We start from the raw sequence: 17,879 nt of genomic DNA on the forward strand, positions 1-17,879 counted from the left end.
ACCTGGGTGTGGACTGGATTTATTACCTGGATCCCATGTACCCCTACTGTAACAAGGAGACTGTGATGTCTTTCCGGTGTCTGGTATCACTGCCAACTTCAATTCTGATTCCCAAAGTCTTCAAATTGTTTTGGCATTCCCAGTTCCCCAGGTAACAGGTCAATGGGCAGAGGTTCTCTAAGAGGAGGACTGAGGAAATCATTATCATTATTTCTTGTCTGAGAGTTGAAATGTCTTTTGTCTTGAGATCCTGTCCTCCCCTCCAGGAGATAGGTTCAGGGTCTCAAACTGGCTCAGATCATAGCTAGAGATTGTGACATTTTATGGGGGCTTCTTCTCAGCCTCCTAATAATGTCGTAGATTCCATTTGATTGTTTTCTCCCCATCTCTTTTGATGCTACAGATTCCCTGTTGTATTCACCATCATCAAAATTCTTTATGATCAGGCCCAGGTGGCTGTCACTCCAACCATGCTATAATCTGAATGTTTGTGTTTTCCAATATTAATCTGATGAAACCCTACCCCACAATGTCCCAGTGGGATGGTATTTAGAATTAGGGCTTTTAGAGATAATTAGGTAATGAGGGTGGGGCCCTCATGAATCCAGTTAGTGCCCTTATAACAGAGAGTCATGAGAGCTCCCTCCACCCTTTCCACTTTGTGAGGACACAGCAAGAAAGCAGCCCTCTGTAAAGCTGAAAGAGGGCTCTTACCAACAACCACCAATGCTGGCACACTTATCATGGACTAACAGCCACCAGCACTGGGAGAAATAAATGTTCGTTCTATAAGCTATCCAATATCTGGTAGTTTGTTGTAGCAGTGAGCTGACTAGGACAAACCATGATGCTCATTACTGTCATTGTATGTATTCGGCTTCTGATACTCAAGTGCCAACACCTGGCCTCAATGTGTCAGGGTTTATCATCCATAACCCTACCGGGGACATCCAGTTCTACAATGGCACATGTGCCCTCAGCTCTTGCCTACAGCAGAGAGGTCACCACTGAACTTTTAGGAATGATTGAATCCCTTTCACCAGTGCATATTCTTATGTTTGGTAATTTAATTGTAACACCTTAAAAGTGTAGTTCAAAGATAAGAAAAAGAGCCTGTGTTAGCTGAAATTTCCAAGGGTGATATGAAAGTTTATATCTTGGTTTTGAAGCAAATTAAGGGATTAAGAACTGAGGCCAAAGCAAAAACAAGATTAGGATGCAAAGTTTATGCTTTCTAGTATTCTAATCTCAGTCCTATACCCCTCATTGTGCAGGCTGATGCCATTTCTAGAAGCAATGAGCAATTCCATCATTTAAGAGCCAATTTTGCATTCTTTTATTATCATAGCCAGTATTACAGTTTACATTTTCTTTATAAAGTGGTAATACAACCTTTCTTTACAGGATTCAAAACAATGAGTATATAATGAAAAGCATGTGACTCATTCACCTGGAGCCCACCCCCTTCTCCCGCAAAGGTACCAATGTGTCTAGCTTCTAATGGGGTTTTCCAGAGATATTTTATGTGTACATATATATGATTGCACACTATAATTACATTTTTTACAGTGAACACATTATACACAGCTTGTGTACCTCATTTTTTCACTTTGCAATGTATTTTCAAGATTTCCTATATTTCTAAAAATGGAGTTGCACTCTCAATTTATTTACTGGCTACATAGTATTCCAGTATATGTACATGCTAAATTTATATTACCAGTTTATATAAATGAATATTTAAGTAGTTTCCAATCTTTTGTCATTTAGAGCAATGTCTCAATGCATTTTTTTGTATATATATTATTTTAAAAATGTATATTTCCTAAAAGTGAATGTGCTATATCATTGTGTATGTATATTTATTCTATCTAATGTGGACCAGGCATTGATATCCTCTAGTAGGCATTTTTTATATTTAAAACTTGGCTGAATGAAATAAAAAAAAGATACACATCCAAAACAGGCCAATGCATATATCCACATGCTATAATTTCTTTAAAAGGAGAGCTATTTCTTTTTGAATAGTGAGCTCACACCTCTCACAACAGTATCAACAAGTTTAGCAGGAGCACACAATATTGAAGTGAGCTCATTGCCAATTTTGTCTAAGGTTTTTGCTAACCAAGGAGTATCATCATTTCTAGTACTATCAATAATATTTTTCAAATGATTTATCTCTGCATTCATCTCTTCAGATTTCTTTTTAAATCCATCTTTAAGCAGCTCTTCTTGGACCTAAAAAAAAAAAAGAAGAAGTGAAGAGGGAAGTAAAATTTTTTAAATACCATTTTTTTGAGAATTACATTTTGTATTTAAGAATTTGGTCAAATTGTCTTTCTTTTACTCCTAAATTTGTTCTCACTTACACAATTTTGCAACAAAGAATATCTCCTGTCTTGGGCCTGAACGTTGAAAGAAAGTATTGTTTATAGCCTTCCTAATATTCACACACCATTAGGGTTTGGCTAGAACGCTATGCCTGACATGAGGGCAAATGTAATATGTTCCAGTTGAATAGCAGTTGAGAGGTGACCTTGGCCTGCTGGCACGACGTCTCAGTTCCACTTGGGATAATATGGTAAACCAAAGTGTACAAATAATGGGAACTTATATATTGTTCTAGAACTCTATTACAAACATGTCCAGATGGACAATCAGAGAATTCCCTTTGCCATATGATAACGTAGGTAGACTACCCACACCTGGGGACAATGCATCAAGGTTAGAAACGGTCATTTCTTTTTGTTTTTAAGTCTGGACATTTTGGATAGTTTTATGTCCTCATAGATCTACCTCAGGGTCTTTGGGTGGCAGTAGGGTCCTAATAATTGGCAGTGATCTTGGTAAAGTAATGAAGCTGGTTATAAGGAACACAAGTGTTTGGAATACCTATTTAATCAGGCCTCATGAGAACTTTTAAAGATCCCCAAAATAACAGTTCAAACCCTACTTATTTTCTCCAAGCACTTAGAGATACCGTGCTTCTCTGGATCACTCCAGAGTTTACATATAGAGTAGAATTCAAAGACTTCTTTTAAAACGAGGAGGAGTATGAGGAGTATGAGGAGGAGGAGGAGGAGGAGGAAAGGAAGGAGAAGGAGAAGCGGTCAAAGGATTCAGGGTTTTAATAAATCACAAGCAGTAAATGGCAACGGTACTTCCCTCCATGGCCTTGCTGAAACCTTCATCCCTCCCACCGAGGTACCAGGACAATGACCATGGAACATAGCTGAGGCCGCTGCTAGATTTACCTTCAGTTTATGGTCCAGCATCATATTCCGCTCTCTTATTGCGTTTTCTCTTTCCCTCTCCAGCTTCTCCTTCAGTTGGATGATGTTTTCCTGGAGACTCCTCTCTTGTGCCTCCATCCGCAGCTGCTGCTCCTGAAGTTGCTGCCGCAGCAGCTCCTGTTCCTTCTCAGCTGCCTGCTTCCTGGCTCGCTCCTCTGCCCCAGGAAGGTTTTAGAGAGGGAGGAAAATTAAGTCAGGATGGACCTTTACCCTCCTGAAGGAGAAGGAGACCAAACCAAATTGGAAGGGCAGGTGAGAAATCCCTGAATTCCCTCCGTGTCCACACAAGCATGAGCACACTGCAGAATGTGATGGGAAAGGCCCAGCCTGGCTGTGATACAACTACAACTCCCTTGTGGTTTTCAGATTTAGCAGACTCTGTTCCACAGAAGAGGAAGTTCCTTGTTGCAGGAAGGTTTTGCTCTCACACCTGCCGAAGGGCATTGCAGGAACCTGCCTGCCCATTGTGAGCCCAGACGAGCCCCTTACCTGCTATGGCCTTCTCCCCATCAGTGAGCACTTTGTCTGACTGCAGGATGGATTTCTCTATGGCTGCCTGTGACTGCAGGAACCTGTGAAATACCTCATTCGCCTGAGGAAACAAGAAAGAGCAAAGAACTTCCATCTCCAGTGGGGAGAATGCTGCTGCAAAAACTAGAATGTCCACGTATCTTTTCCTTTGTGCTTAAAACTCTACAGTGGCTCCAAACAAAGTGTGTGCAAGCTCTGTAGAGTCACCACAGGTTGTCCATATCCCTTGCTTCCTGCCTCCCTCCTGTCTCTCTCCCAGTGCCACTTCCTCTACCCACTCCAGGTTCTAGCCAGTGAGAACCCTGTTCCATTCTATAAACCCACAATCTCAGGTGCTTTTTAATATTCGCCTTCCCAATGTGAAATGTTCTCTCTAGTGCTACTGTTCCCCTCTGCCACTTGCTGGCTATGACTTTAGGCAAGCTGTTTTAACCCATCTCTGCCTCTCGGTTAAGATGTGGAAAATGTTGACAATAGTGTAGATGCTTAATGCTATTTGAAAGATTAAATTCAATTGTCTAGGTAAAGAACTTAACATTATGCCTATAACAATAACAGTTCGATATATATTAGTTGCACTGTTATCATCATTATTTTCTTCATTATTATAACGTGGTATCGTCACTTACATAGTCCGTTTCTCAAGTTCATAATTGTTATAGCTCTGCATGTATTACCTATGTATTGGACTTCCTTTTTCACTTGATGAGCCTTGAGTTCACAGACTCTGACTTTAATTTGTAAATTGACAACACTTGGCAAATTGAATGTCATGTTGTTGAATGAAGAAATTAATAACTTCTCTACTGTCTCTTGTGGGTTTCAGAAATGTATACTCATTTTTTAACATTTCTACTCTACTTAGGAACAAAGAACAAATAGTGGACCTTAAAAGCTAAATCTGTCATGATATCCCCTTGCTCTCTTATGACATACAACTGGTGCTTTCCTCTCAGATTTTCAGGAGAACCCCCGCCCCCCACCTTGATTTTAATCTATAAGATCCTCAAGCTCCCCTTCTTCCTCACCTTCACTCCTTTCCTGGGCACTTGCCAATAGTCCCGTTCAATCCTTTCCTTTGTTTCCATGTAAAGCTTGTGACCGCCAGAAACAGAGAATATTCCTGCTGAAATACTTTGCTCTAGGGCCGTTGAAAGTTGATCAAGTTTAGCCTGGCAGTATTTAGCAGATGCCTCTTCATTCTGCAGCAAGAAATTCTCTTTCTTATTTTTTAGGATTTCCTGCAAGGGAAATGTAGAGGGATGTCACCGGAAGAAACGAACAGAGAAGATTAAATTCCAAAGAATCTGATAGAAAGAAGTTTAACTGTGGTCCTTATGAGAAAAGCATTCTGTTGGAGAAAGACATGGAATAAAGTAGGAATCACCAGACTTGATTTACTCTGAGACATGAAAACTCTCTACAAGACTATGGAAGTTTCTTAACTACCCTGGGTTTCAGGTTCTTTATCTGAGAAAGTAGAGTTGCATTACCAACTTTCTATGGTGAGTTGCAGCTGTAGCATTCAGTGATTCTATCTTCAATGACATAACAAAGGGCAATAGAGTTGAAAAGGGCCTGGAATTAGGGTCTGATAAAATACTTGGTTCCTGGAAATGGGAGAGTGTTCTCAAAAATCGACCAGCTCAAGACTGACTTTTGGGTGTTCTGGGTAAGCTTGAAATCAATAGAAGTATTCACTTCAGGAGGCTCTCTATACTGATTATGTATCAGAGATCACAGAGATTTCCGGATAAAGAACCTGAATTTGTATGTGGCAAGGGTGGGGGTGGGGGATGTAGTCCTTTGAAACTTCATCCCCTTGAGATACAGACTACTTGATCCATGAGTGAGAGAGGAGCCACGGGGTCAATAAAAGCACTGCTAAGCTTTAATTCTTCAAGGTGAAGGTTAACAGGGTAAAGAAGTACTAAGACAAAGTACCACAAGCTTCTTCTGGAACTCCTGGTTTTCATCCTTGAAGGAGTTCTCCATGAAGATTTCAGTGGCTTCCCTCTCACAGGCTGCGTGCAGGTCCAGCAGCTCCTGGAGCGTGTCTGTGGGGAACCTGACTCGCTGGGCCATCTGCTCACTGTAGTGGTCGGCTGCCTTCTGCACAGCCGCTGAGTTCTCAAGCTGGGCCAGAGTTGTCACTGCATTTTCCAAACAAGGTACTGCTCCACTATTGATGGCATCCACATAGGTCACCACCAGAGTCCCCAGCCCTGAATAAGCCAGGAAATTCAGAGAATGAATTTAAAGTTATCACTCAAGAGGATCCAAGATTCTAAGACTACATTACTGAATATTTCTCTCTTTCTATCTCTCTCTCTGTCTCTCTGTCTCTCCCTCATGCATGTTCACACACACACACACACACACACACACACACACAAACACACACACAACCTCCTTCTACCAACATCACCTTCATTTTCCTACTGACATTTCTACGGTTCTTTAGGCCACAAGTCTAAAAAATTAAATATCTACCTTCATGTAATATATTATAGGGAATCTAGAAGACATAATGTCACATTAAAAATATTAGAAGCAAACTGTTTACATGAGACATGGCAAATGAGATATATTCATTTCTAATGCCGAGGCTGCCAGTGAATTTTCAGGGATTTATGGACTAATATTTATTATTAGACTGCTTAAATTCTCAAAATATCTTTTGTATTCTCCTTGCAAGTCACACTCATTATAAAGGACTTCCCTTGAGAAAATATTACATTCTGTTTTTATATCCAGATAGTGATTTATTATCAGAGGATTTTTTCAGATATATGGAAGCTTCAGATGTTGCTGATAAAGTTTGAAATTTTGGAGAAGGATTTCTAAACCTCCCAAAGTGTAAAAATATACACTTTTCTTCATGCACTATGAATACCTGTAGACCCATAATTCTATATAGAATCAACAGAAATCTTGGAAAACACATCATATAATATATTCAACATGTATTAGGCCTCACAGAAATGTGAAAAGGAGACTCACGTTTCCCAGTGACCATGATTCCCTCTCTCAGGGTCTTGGTTCTCGCCTGGCTAAAGACATAAGAACAGAAATTCTTTATCTGTTCTTGGAATTTAGGATCCAGCTGTGTTTCTGTCACATTCTCAATATTGGCTAGGAGTTCTTTGTCATTTGTAGGCCGATCAAAGACAAAACACTTCCGTTTTGGGAAGAAATGTCGGATGCACTCTCTGGGAAGATTGGACATTTGAACTTTGGGATTTCTGCCTAAAGAAAAAAAAAAGATAATTACAGTAGGAACAGTCTGAGGGCAAGGAACGTAAAGACTTTTATGACAGGGATTTTTGTATCTTTGCCACCTATTGTATCTTTGCTATTTATAAATAGAAGTTCTATTTATAACCCTTGTAGTATAATGACCCAATGCTTCATAAAGCATCAAACTTACCAATGATACAACTCTGGGTAGAAATTTGAGGAGAGATCTAACGTGGTAATAAGAAACCTATTGCTGTTATCCTCAGGCCTAAACATGGTAGACTATTGTCTATATCGTCTATATTGTATGCTGAATGACTGAATAACAGAAAAGTTCAAATGTAAAATTTTGGTCTACTTGATCCCATTGAGTTGTGGGACAAAAGGAACATCCACAAACAATGGATAATGGAACAATATTAAGAATGACACCCTGATTATTTAAGGAAAACTGTTTTGATGGTAAAAATCATGTGTAAGCATTAGCTTTTGTTTTTAGCAAAAACCTCTAAAGAGTAAATAAAATTAAAATGTAATTTTAAGATGTCACCACTAATCTCTCTGTTCTTTCAAGTAAAGAACTATATTCAATTTGACAGTGTTTGTTTCTCTTTTGCCTCACCAATTTCTCATTAATTGTTATGAGAAAGCATAAATAGAAACATGAAGACAAGAAGGAATAAATGGAATTGATATTTCTCTCAAATTTTCATCAGATACACACCCACATAAATCTAAAGTATTAAAATAATTTATTATTTTGAAATTGTAGCATGGGGAAATTATTAGAAAGCTATAATATAGGAAATAAATGAATGTTCTCATAATTATTAGAAATATTGCAAAAGCATAGATTGAAAAGACACATACTTCTTTAGGTTCATTTAAAAGATAGTCAAGGCTGTAGGCAATGTATCTATGCAATCAATAGAGAGTTATATCCCTATTTTTAAAGAATAATATCTATCTGTATGCAACATATATGTTTTTGTTAGATAGGCTTTTCATTGCAATTTCATGCATAACAAGTATCTGCTCAGTTCTTTCCCTCAACACAGCAAAGCAGAAGCCAAAATAGGGAACACAAGAGTCTGGTCTTTAGAAGGTTTTTAGCACCCACTGTATTCTAAGTTACAATTAGATGCTAAATTGTGTCAAGAACAAATTGGTATTGAATAGTTATACTCTACTTTAGGTTCTGCTTTTCTTACCTGCATTCCAGACCCTACAGCTTTTCAACCCACCTTCCAGTCACCATTTCTACAGACTTCAATCTAACCTCAAATACAATGCAACCCCAGAGATAATGGACAGTGTTTGGTACCTCCCACCCCCTATTGGACCATCCATTGCCCAGGCCGTGCTCTGATACCTGGAACCAGCTTCAATGCATTCTCCAGGTACTCATCTTCTGTGATGGGGCGACCGTTTAACTTCAGCTCCAGGGTGAAATCCCGTACAGTCCAGATAAAGTCTGGAAAGAAACTCACAAACTCTGAAGAATCTTCTACTTCTTCCGGGGAAGGAGAAGACTTTGCCCTGATGAGTTCTGTCAGCTCTGTCACATATCTACAATTTGGCTAAGGACAAGGAACTTCCTCCCCACAAATCCCACATTTCTCTAACAAAAAGTTACTATAAACACTCCCTTTTGCCACAGGTTCTTCTGTTTCAGCAAAAGCAACTAAGTGACAGAAGGAGAACCTGCGTCGATCTCCAATCCTATAGACTCAACGACCCAGGGGTTCGGGTCCTGGAAGGATACTGCAGCTGCTCCAGGGCCTGGTGGTTGATGGTGCTCATGCTGTTGTAGACAAAGCTGCTGCTCAGAAGCACGGCCAGCGCGAAGATCCACGAGTCATTCTTGGGGTCGCCCTAGAAAGAACATTCGAGTAAGACATTTAGGAGTTTACCTTGCAGAAATTCATTTAGACAGTAAGTCTATCAGTCTTCCATTTATTATTTCAGCTCAAATATTTACCATGCAAAGAAATAAGTTTGAAGACAGACCTAAATACAGATACCAGCTTTGACAATTACAAAGACATTTCTTACAACCGATTTTTTTCATATATAAAGAAATTATAATCTTCACAGGGGCTTTCTTTTTATTCAGTTGGATGAAATAAAATAATATATTTAGAAAAACAGTGCAGTACCTCGTGTGCAATTGGGTTCAATGAAGGGTGTTAATACACATATTCATTCTACACACATTTGTTTGGTCATGTGCTATGTAAAATGTACTGTGATTGACATAATGGGGATGTATTCAACAAATGTTTATGGGAAGCTACTGACTGTTTCCACTGTTCTTAAAATAAAAAACAGTTTAAAATGACAAATATCACTTTAAAGGTGACTCTTTTAAAGTAATGACAAACATCTATGACAATAAATGAAGCAAAGATGACAACATCTATAAGGAACTTACATCTGCAAAATGTTTATAATCTGTGGAATATATAGCTGTAACATTAAATTAAACTTAGAAGTCCATTAAGGAAGAACCAAGCTCTGAGAGTTGGTTGAAAGAGTACATGATATGAAGTCTTCCTCAATGTCTTGAGCTGATTGGTAAAGAATTGGTAGAATTGGTAAAGAAATCCACAGGTAGAAAGACCCACAGGAGCAAAAGTAGAAATGGCAGGATACAGGGGTCTTTGCAATAAAAGTAGAGTGATTTGATTTCATGTGAGCAGATGGTAGGTCAACAAGTTAAGGCTAGATATTGAGCCTAGTACAACCAGATGAAAAGACCTTAAAGGCCAAGCTAATTTGTTAGTATAAATTACAGCATTGTCTAAATAATGGCATGATCCAGAAACTATTTCTCTTATAAACAGTGTCTAAAGCTCTTACTTAGAGTAAATGTACAAAACTGGGATTTATATTCACACAACTCAATAAAAAAGTTTTGGGGAGAAATGCCGATTCATTAATTTAGCTTCCAAACCCCAATTTTTAAAAAAATAATTGATTAAGATAAGAAGAATTAGCACTTATGACAAATAATAAATTATTTAGACAGCAAGACTGTACCATTGTTTGATATATGTATCTAAAAATGAACAGAATTTCTGAGTCATTTTTTGGTAGAAATAGACAGATATAGAAATTTAGGCACTATTTGCAAATAAAACTCAAATAAGTCAGGAAAGGAGAAATAATTCATTTCACACATTAGTAGATATCTAAAGTATCAAAAATCTATCTTAAAATGATGTTGTAGGACAAACACATACTTTTATAGAATCAGTACATTCGGAAGTGTGTCAAAGCCTTTCAGAATGCGCTTTGGGTACTTGATGAACTTCACCATCTCTTTGATGGCAGGGCTTTTACTTTGGTCATTTATATCTACAGTACTAATCCAGAGACCTGGGGATCAGGTGCTCAGTAATTAATTTAACTGAGTCAACTCATTCACCCAGTGCCAAGAAATAAAAGAAAAGTTTACTCAATATACCATGACACCTTACCTAGAAGTGAGATTCAAACAAATCAAAATTTGCCTCATATATATACTTGGATTTCTAGATTTCACAAATAAACCAAGTAGTTAAGTTTAAAAGTATCATGAAGAGAATATCCAGATTTAAAAGGACTTATCTGTGACTTTCGGCCTTACCTTTTCCACATCACCCAGGCCCTCGGTGTCCAGAAGGACTAGGGTGTGGTTAGGCTTAGAAGGGTGAGGCACACACCACATCCAGATGCCCTTGGTTTCAGACTGCACGGTGGAGCCCAGAGAGAAGCCTGTAAAGAAAGGAGAGACACAACATAGAGTGATAGCAGATAATCTAAGCAACCAAGGAGCTGCAAAGTCAGATTGTTGGAATATAAGTACTCCAGCATACAAGATGGTGTTTTCTCTACTTTGTAAGAATGCCCTACTTTGTGTGTTGCCTATTGATGGATGAGGGAATATTAACTGTGAAAATGATACCCAGCATGGGCTTAAGATGGAGGCAAGAGGCATCCATGAACCAGATATAATGTAAGTCACTGAAAATCATAATAACAGCATTTTGAAAGAATGACATTCTTTGGGAACTCACAAATAATTTTTGAGATGATAGATAGTTAAACATCTTTATATGTTGCTGGGAATATTCCATAGAGAAAGCAAAATATTTTATGAGAGAGAAAGAGGAGACACAATTCCAAGAGCCCAGTGCTTATGTACATAAAAGACGATAGGAATCCGAGCATTAGTAGGAGACACTTTTCTTAACAGGAATAAAACAAAAAATATGGAAACAAGCTACATTGTTAATAATTTAGTGGTGAGAATTAGAATTAGAAGGTTGGTTTATTGAGAGGAGTTTGGTTCTCCCTTCATGTGACCAGGAAAGAAAACCAAAAGCTGTGATATAGCTAGAGTCAAAGATTGGCCCTTGCTGAAACAACACCTACCATGGTTCTGTCCTGCAAGACGGTTCATCAAGTAGGATTTGCCTGTACGATAGAGTCCTACAATGGCCACGACCACCACTGGCTGAGAAATCTTGTCAAGAATCTGTAGAGCTTTCTGGTTCACTGACAGCTGCTCATTGTTGTTTTCCACCAGACAAATGGGGGCCATCATGTTGTGTCCAGATGCCATGGCAACCTGCCAACATAGAAGAGCCTCCTAGTAGAAATAAGATGGCAAATTTATTCTCTGGCTCAGAGTTATCCAAAGCACCCATCATCTTAGGGTACTGTGAGTTTCCTGCTTTGTTTTTGGCACAGTATGCATAGGCTAAGCCCTGCAATGAAAAATTCATGTATTTTTGGTTCTGTCCTTACAGTGAATGTCTACGAGGGCCAAAGTGCCCCCAATGCTGTGTGAGGAACTCAGACTGGATGTTGTTGCCGCCACAGCACACTCACGTCATATAATGCAGTAGCGTGGCTCTACCCAATGCAGGGGTTATCATCACTGAGAAGCAAAGTCGTCACCTCACCCGAGTCCTCTCCCAAGTCCTAAGGCTTAACCAGCTATTAAGTGTGCAGTGAGACTGATGATGAGGGATGACCTGGGACTAGAATGACCACAGGAACACAAGCCATGAATTGTTAAGCCACAGATTTCATGAATCTCTTCTTTCATGGTCCTAGTTGTTGAGAACAGCTATAGAACTAGTGATAAATATGACAAATGTTCATCAAAACCTGAGATTTTTAAATTGTTAATTCGGTTTCACATACGAGACACAAATGAAATGCAATATCTATAAAACATTTATGATATTCAAGGGACAGAAGAAGTTGTAGGTCCCAGAAGGGAATGAGTTTTTGATTTTTCTCCTTTTTTAAAAATCATCAAAATCCTTTGACCACAAAGTGGGAGAATCATCCCATGTGAAGGAAAATTGAATCACTGAGAGATTGATTTGTTTTTCAAACTAGAAATGTGCATCAATATTAAGAAATGGATGTATATTTAAGCCAACAAAAACTGTATATTAATAAAATTCAATGAAGAATAACAAGAAGACCTCCAAATTTATGCACCCTCCACATAAGTGTTCAAAAATATCCATGTTGCCACCTTTTGCATATGACATACTATATATAGAAAACCTTAAAGATTCCACAAAAAAACTATTAACACTAATAAATGAATTTAGTAAAATAGTAGGACACAAAATTAATATTCAGAAATCAGTTGCATCTTTATACACCAATATCAAACTATCAGAAAGAGAAATTAAGAAAACAATTCCATTTACAATTGCATCAGGAAGAATAAAATACCTAGGAACAAATTTAACTAAAGAAGTAAAAGACCTGTACTCTGAAAACTGTAAGACGTTGATGACAGAAATTGAAGTAGATACAAATAAATGGCAGAAAATACAGTATTCATGGATTGGAAGAATTAATATCATTATAATGTCCACATGACCGAAGCAATATACATATTCAATGCAATCCCTATCAAAATACAAATGGAATTTTTACCAAACTAGAACAAATATTTCTAAAATTTATAGGGAACCACAAAAGACCACAAACAGCCAAAGCAATCTTACAAAGAACAAAGTTGAAGGTATCATACTATTTTATTTCAAACTATACTATAAGGCTATAGTAATTAAAATAGTACGATATCAGCACACAAACATATACATAGATCAACGGAACAGAATAGAGAGCGCAGAAATAAACCCACACTTGCAGGTCTGACAATTATGCTCACGAACTCATCATAGAAAAAGTGCCACTACCTCATTGCTGAATATCAATATAGTCACCTTCGAAGTACTCCCCTTGGAAAGCTATGCACCAGTGCCAGCACCTATACCACCCTTCAAAGCAATTTTGGAACTCTTTTCCTGGAATGACCATCAGAGCTGTCATCGTATTACCCTTGATGTTCTGAATGTCATCAAAATATTTTCCTTTCAATATTTCCTTTCTCTTTGGGTAAAGAAAGAAGTCACTGGGGGCCAGATCATGTGAGTAGAGAGGGTGTTCCAATACGGTTATTTGTATACTGGCTAAAAGCTCCCTCACAGACAGTGCCGTGTGAGCTAGTGCATTGTCATGATGCAAGAGCCATGAATTGTTGGCGAAAAGTTTAGGTCGTCTAACTTTTTCACGTAGCCAATTCAGCACTTTGAAATAGTAAACTTGGCTACCTCTTTGTCCAGTTGGTACCAATTCATAATGAATAATCCCTCTGATATCAAAAAAGGTTAACAAAGTTGTTGCAATAAGTTCGCGAACTTAATTGTCAGATCTCGTATATGGTCAATTAAGCTGTGACAAAGGAAGCAAGAATATAGAATGGAGTAAAGAAAGTCTTTTTAATAAATGATGTTGGGAAAACTGAACAGATGCATGCAAAAAAATGAAACTAGACCACTTTCTTATACCATATACAAAAGTGAACTCAAAATGTAAGTCCTGAAACCATAAAACTGCCAGAAGAAAACATAGGCAATAAACTCTTTGACATTGATCTTAGCAATATTTCTTGGAATATTTCTCCTAGAGCAAAAACAAAAGCCAAAATAAACAAATGGGATTACGGCTAACTAAAAAGCTTTACACCACAAAAAGAAAAAAGCCATCAACAAAAGAAAAAGGCAACCTACTAAATGGGAGGAGATATTTGCAAATGATATATCTGATAAGGGGTTGATATCCAAAATATATAAAGAACTCACACAACTCAAAAAATAAAAAAAAATCTGATGGAAAAATGAGCAGAGGACCTGAATACATATTTTTCCAAGTGGCCAACAGACACATGAAAAAATGCTCAACATCACTAATCATCAGGGAAATGCATATCAAAACTACAATGAGGGCCGGCCCAGTGGCTCAGGCGGTTGGAGCTCGGTGCTCCTAATGCTGAAGGCTGCTGGTTCGATTCCCACATGGGCCAGTGCCAGATGGCTCAGTTGGTTGAAGCGCAGGCTCTCAACCACAGGGTTGCTGGTTGGACTCCTCGACTCCAAAAACGGATGGTGGGCTCCTCCCTCTGCAACTAAGATTGAACACAGCACCTTGAGCTGAGGTGTGCCCTCCACATCTAAGATTGAAAGGACAACAACTTGACTTGGAAAAAGTACATACTGGAAGTACACACTGTTCCCCAATAAAAGTCCTGTTCACCTTCCCCAAAAAATAATTTGGGAAAAAAACAAAACAAAAAAAATCACAATGAGATATCACATCACACCGGTCAGAATGGATATTGTCAAACACTCAACAAAGAATGAATGTTGGTGAGGATGTGGAGAAAAAGGAACCTTTGTGCACCATTGGTGTGATAGTAAACTGGTGCAGCCACTATGGAAAACAGTATGGAGATACCTCAAAAATTTAAAAATAGAACTACCATATGACCCAGCAATTCTACTTCTGGGTATATATTTGAAGAAGTCAAAAACATAAATTCAAAATGATACAAGCACCCCGATGTTCACTGAAGCATTACTTACAATAGCCAAGATATGTAAACAACTTAGGTGTCCATTAATAGATGAATGGATAAAGAAGATGTGATACATATATACAATGGGATATTACCATATTCCATAGCCATAAAACAGAATGAAATTTTGCCATGTGGCCATACGTATGGACAGAGAGGGCATTATGCTAAATGAAATAAATCAAAGAAACACAAATATAGTATGATATCAAATAATATGTGGAATCAAAGACCAAAATAAATGAACAAACAAAATAAAACAGTAACAAACACATAGATACAGAGAACAAACTATTGGTTGCCAGTGGGAGGAGGTGGGGAATGGGTGAAAACGATGAAGGGGATGAAGAAGTACAAACTTTCAGTTATAAAAACAATCACAGGAATGTAAAGTATAGCATAGGCAATATAGTCCATACTACTGTAATAACAATGTATTGTGCCAAATGGGCTTGTGATGATTACTTCATAAGGTATATAAACGTCCAATCACTGTATTGTGCAATGAAAACTAAATAATATTGTATGTCAACTATAATTTTAAAATAAATTTTGAAGAATATCCTAATGAAAAGACCCAAAACCAAGCTCTGCCCTCAGGTGGGTAGGCATAACTCTTTAATATGTCTACCATAGGACTTCATTAGGGAGAAGAAAGAACAGTTTACTTTCCAGGTAGTGCTGTGCTGGTCCTTCCCAGTTTTCAGAACATACCATGAAATAAGGTGCCCAGGACGTTTCCAAAGCAAGTTTGGGCCTGAGCAGTAATTTCCAGCCAAGACCCAGAGACAGCAATGCTTGTATTTCAAGTTGTAAGGGTGCAGCTGGAGGTGGGAGTGAGGCCACAATTTTTAGGCAGCCCATTTGATTCTCTCTCTCTCTGTGTCTCTCTCTCTCCCATCCAGTAAATAAATGCAGCCAGAGCACTCTGATCCAAGTCTGCTCTTGATCCAATATTATTATTATTATTATTATTATTATTATTATTATTATTATTATTGCCTAAGGGGTGAATCTAACGTGAAGCCAGGGTGTAGAAGAGGTGAGAAGTCCAGGCTATTGCACATTACAACGTGGAACATTGAGCCCACGGATGAAATTCCCTCCAACATCTGCCCTCACCTCAAAGAGCAAGGAGAAGGCTAATCTCTCATATCTCCATGCATGCGTCTTTTCCACTCCACTTGCTGCTGTCCCAGGATGTGACATGCTGTGACGCTATCACCTCACAGCTACCAGGGCTCCAATTGGAGAAGCTGAGTTTTCCCAGAACTAAAGCCAGCAACTGAATCCTACAGACTATCAGGCTACATGGTCCCTTCCTCAGAGACCTCTGTCCCTTCCTCAGAGACCTCTCCCTTCCTCAGAGACCTCTGTGAATTAGAAATTGAGAGGTTTAAGCTTAAGACTCAGCTGCATGCCAAAGAAAGTTGATGAATGAACATTTCTGCCCCACATCTCCTCAGCTCATTGTGTCAAGAAGAAGCTCCTCTGTTGTTTCTCATTCCTCCTTGCTTCCTTTCCAACGCCCACTTCTGTTGCTCTTTTAAAGAAGTGAGAAAGAGCAGAAAAGCAAAAATCTGAACCTGAAAATAAAAGTAATTCATCTTTTGTTGTTGTTGTTGTTGTTGTTGTTGTTGTTGGTAGAGACCACACATTTGGAAACAGTGCAGGATAAAAAACAGGCTTAGACTTCATAGTTACTTTTAACATTTGATTAAAGGGAGCGAGAATGGGTTATTTTATATAAACACAGCTTGCTGGAATTCTTTGAATATTAGTATGGCAAATACAAAAAGAAATTTTAAAGATAATATAGTATGCTGAGGACCATGTTTTCTCTCTGTTTCTCCAATGTGTAGCAAGGGCCCCAAGAAGTCTGGGGCAGGCAGAAGGGGGATGGAGGAAGCAACCCCACCCAGCGCCTCTGCGAGGGGGCCAGGCTTGGTCCCTCAGAGAATGGACTCCAGCCCCTTCCAGCAGACAATGTAGGATGTGCTCCCTTCTCCCACGCAGGGATCTTTGTGCAGCCAGGGTGGGTGCCTGAGGAGGAGCCGCACCCCAGGGACACCTTGTGCCGCTGTCAACTCGCAGCCCCTTCGGATCAAAACTGAGACGCTAAGCTTCCTGGAGCCAAGCATGGGGCTTGACAAACACCATCGGGTCGCCGCCCTCTGCCAGCTTCCTCCCGCCTGCCAGTGCGGAGCCTGAACCCCCAGAGTGGGATGTGCGCTTGGGCACCTGTTGTTGCTGTTGCTGTTGTTGCTGTTGTTGTTGTTTAAGGAGCATGTGAAAGGAAAGCCGAGTTTAGGAGTGAGCTTACTTGTCTCCGTGCTGCAGCGAGGGCACAAGTTCTCAGCTGTCCTTGCTGCCTCTGCTCTGCTCCTCCTGCGTCTGGCACCTCTGAACACCGACTGTTCTCTTTGGCAGCTGAAAATCATGAGGGTGTTACAGTCAAGCTATATAGGGTCGGGTTGTGCAAAACCGAAATCGAAAGGACATGCACTTCCCATGGCTTTACTGTTTAGGGTTTTTAATCTTCTTTTGACTGAGTCAAAAGGCCCTAGAGCGGGGGTGCGAAACGGGGTGGAGGATGCACGGTTCCCCCACACCCGACTTCGCAATCCCAGGCTGGTCCCTCCTCCTCCTCAGTTCACTTACGTTCTTGGTCCCACAGTGACCCCAGAGCTGCAGGCTGACTGTGAGCCAGAAACAGCAGGCTGAAAGCTCAGCAGCCTGAATCTCCGGGGTGCTTTTTTGGGAGGCAGTTGTCTTTTATTGTTGTTTTCATTTTTTGCGTAGGCTATTTCATTCCTCTCTCTCACTTTAAGTACTTTTGTTATTAACACAAGTCCTTTCTCATTAACAATAAGTGAGTG

The 17,879-nt window shown here is 39.3% G+C and overlaps 1 protein-coding gene across 3 annotated transcripts; it reads right to left on the reverse strand.

Moving 5' to 3' along the window:
- Positions 1 to 1,325: 1,325 nt before the first annotated feature.
- On the reverse strand, positions 1,326 to 17,570 carry LOC117027254 (guanylate-binding protein 6-like). Of its 3 annotated transcripts, none has more exons than XM_033114811.1 (11): positions 17,324 to 17,570; positions 11,484 to 11,700; positions 10,696 to 10,823; positions 8,830 to 8,939; positions 8,437 to 8,633; positions 6,828 to 7,073; positions 5,769 to 6,049; positions 4,853 to 5,065; positions 3,783 to 3,885; positions 3,255 to 3,448; positions 1,326 to 2,238 (listed from the first exon to the last, which is right to left on the reverse strand). In XM_033114811.1, the coding sequence occupies exons 2-11, from the start codon at positions 11,671 to 11,673 to the stop codon at positions 2,011 to 2,013; spliced, it is 1,890 nt and encodes a 629-aa protein (XP_032970702.1). In that variant the 5' UTR covers positions 11,674 to 11,700; positions 17,324 to 17,570; the 3' UTR covers positions 1,326 to 2,010. The 3 variants fall into 3 exon arrangements, with proteins under 3 accessions (XP_032970702.1, XP_032970703.1, XP_032970701.1); XM_033114812.1 differs by having other exon boundaries at positions 11,484 to 11,679; positions 17,324 to 17,569; XM_033114810.1 differs by lacking the exon at positions 17,324 to 17,570 and adding an exon at positions 15,715 to 15,747.
- Positions 17,571 to 17,879: the final 309 nt, after the last annotated feature.

This window comes from Rhinolophus ferrumequinum, chromosome 9, assembly GCF_004115265.2.
Source record: "Rhinolophus ferrumequinum isolate MPI-CBG mRhiFer1 chromosome 9, mRhiFer1_v1.p, whole genome shotgun sequence".
Taxonomy (NCBI): Eukaryota; Metazoa; Chordata; class Mammalia; order Chiroptera; family Rhinolophidae; genus Rhinolophus; species Rhinolophus ferrumequinum.

Bases quoted from the DNA above. Each gene is read 5' to 3' on its own strand.
- LOC117027254 (XM_033114810.1), bottom strand. The intron at 10,824-11,483 runs GTAGGTGTTGTT...CTTTCTTTACAG, and splicing joins TCTTGCAGGACAGAACCATG to GCTTCTCTCTGGGCTCCACC. The intron at 8,940-10,695 runs GTAAGGCCGAAA...TGTTCTTTCTAG, and splicing joins GCCTGGGTGATGTGGAAAAG to GGCGACCCCAAGAATGACTC.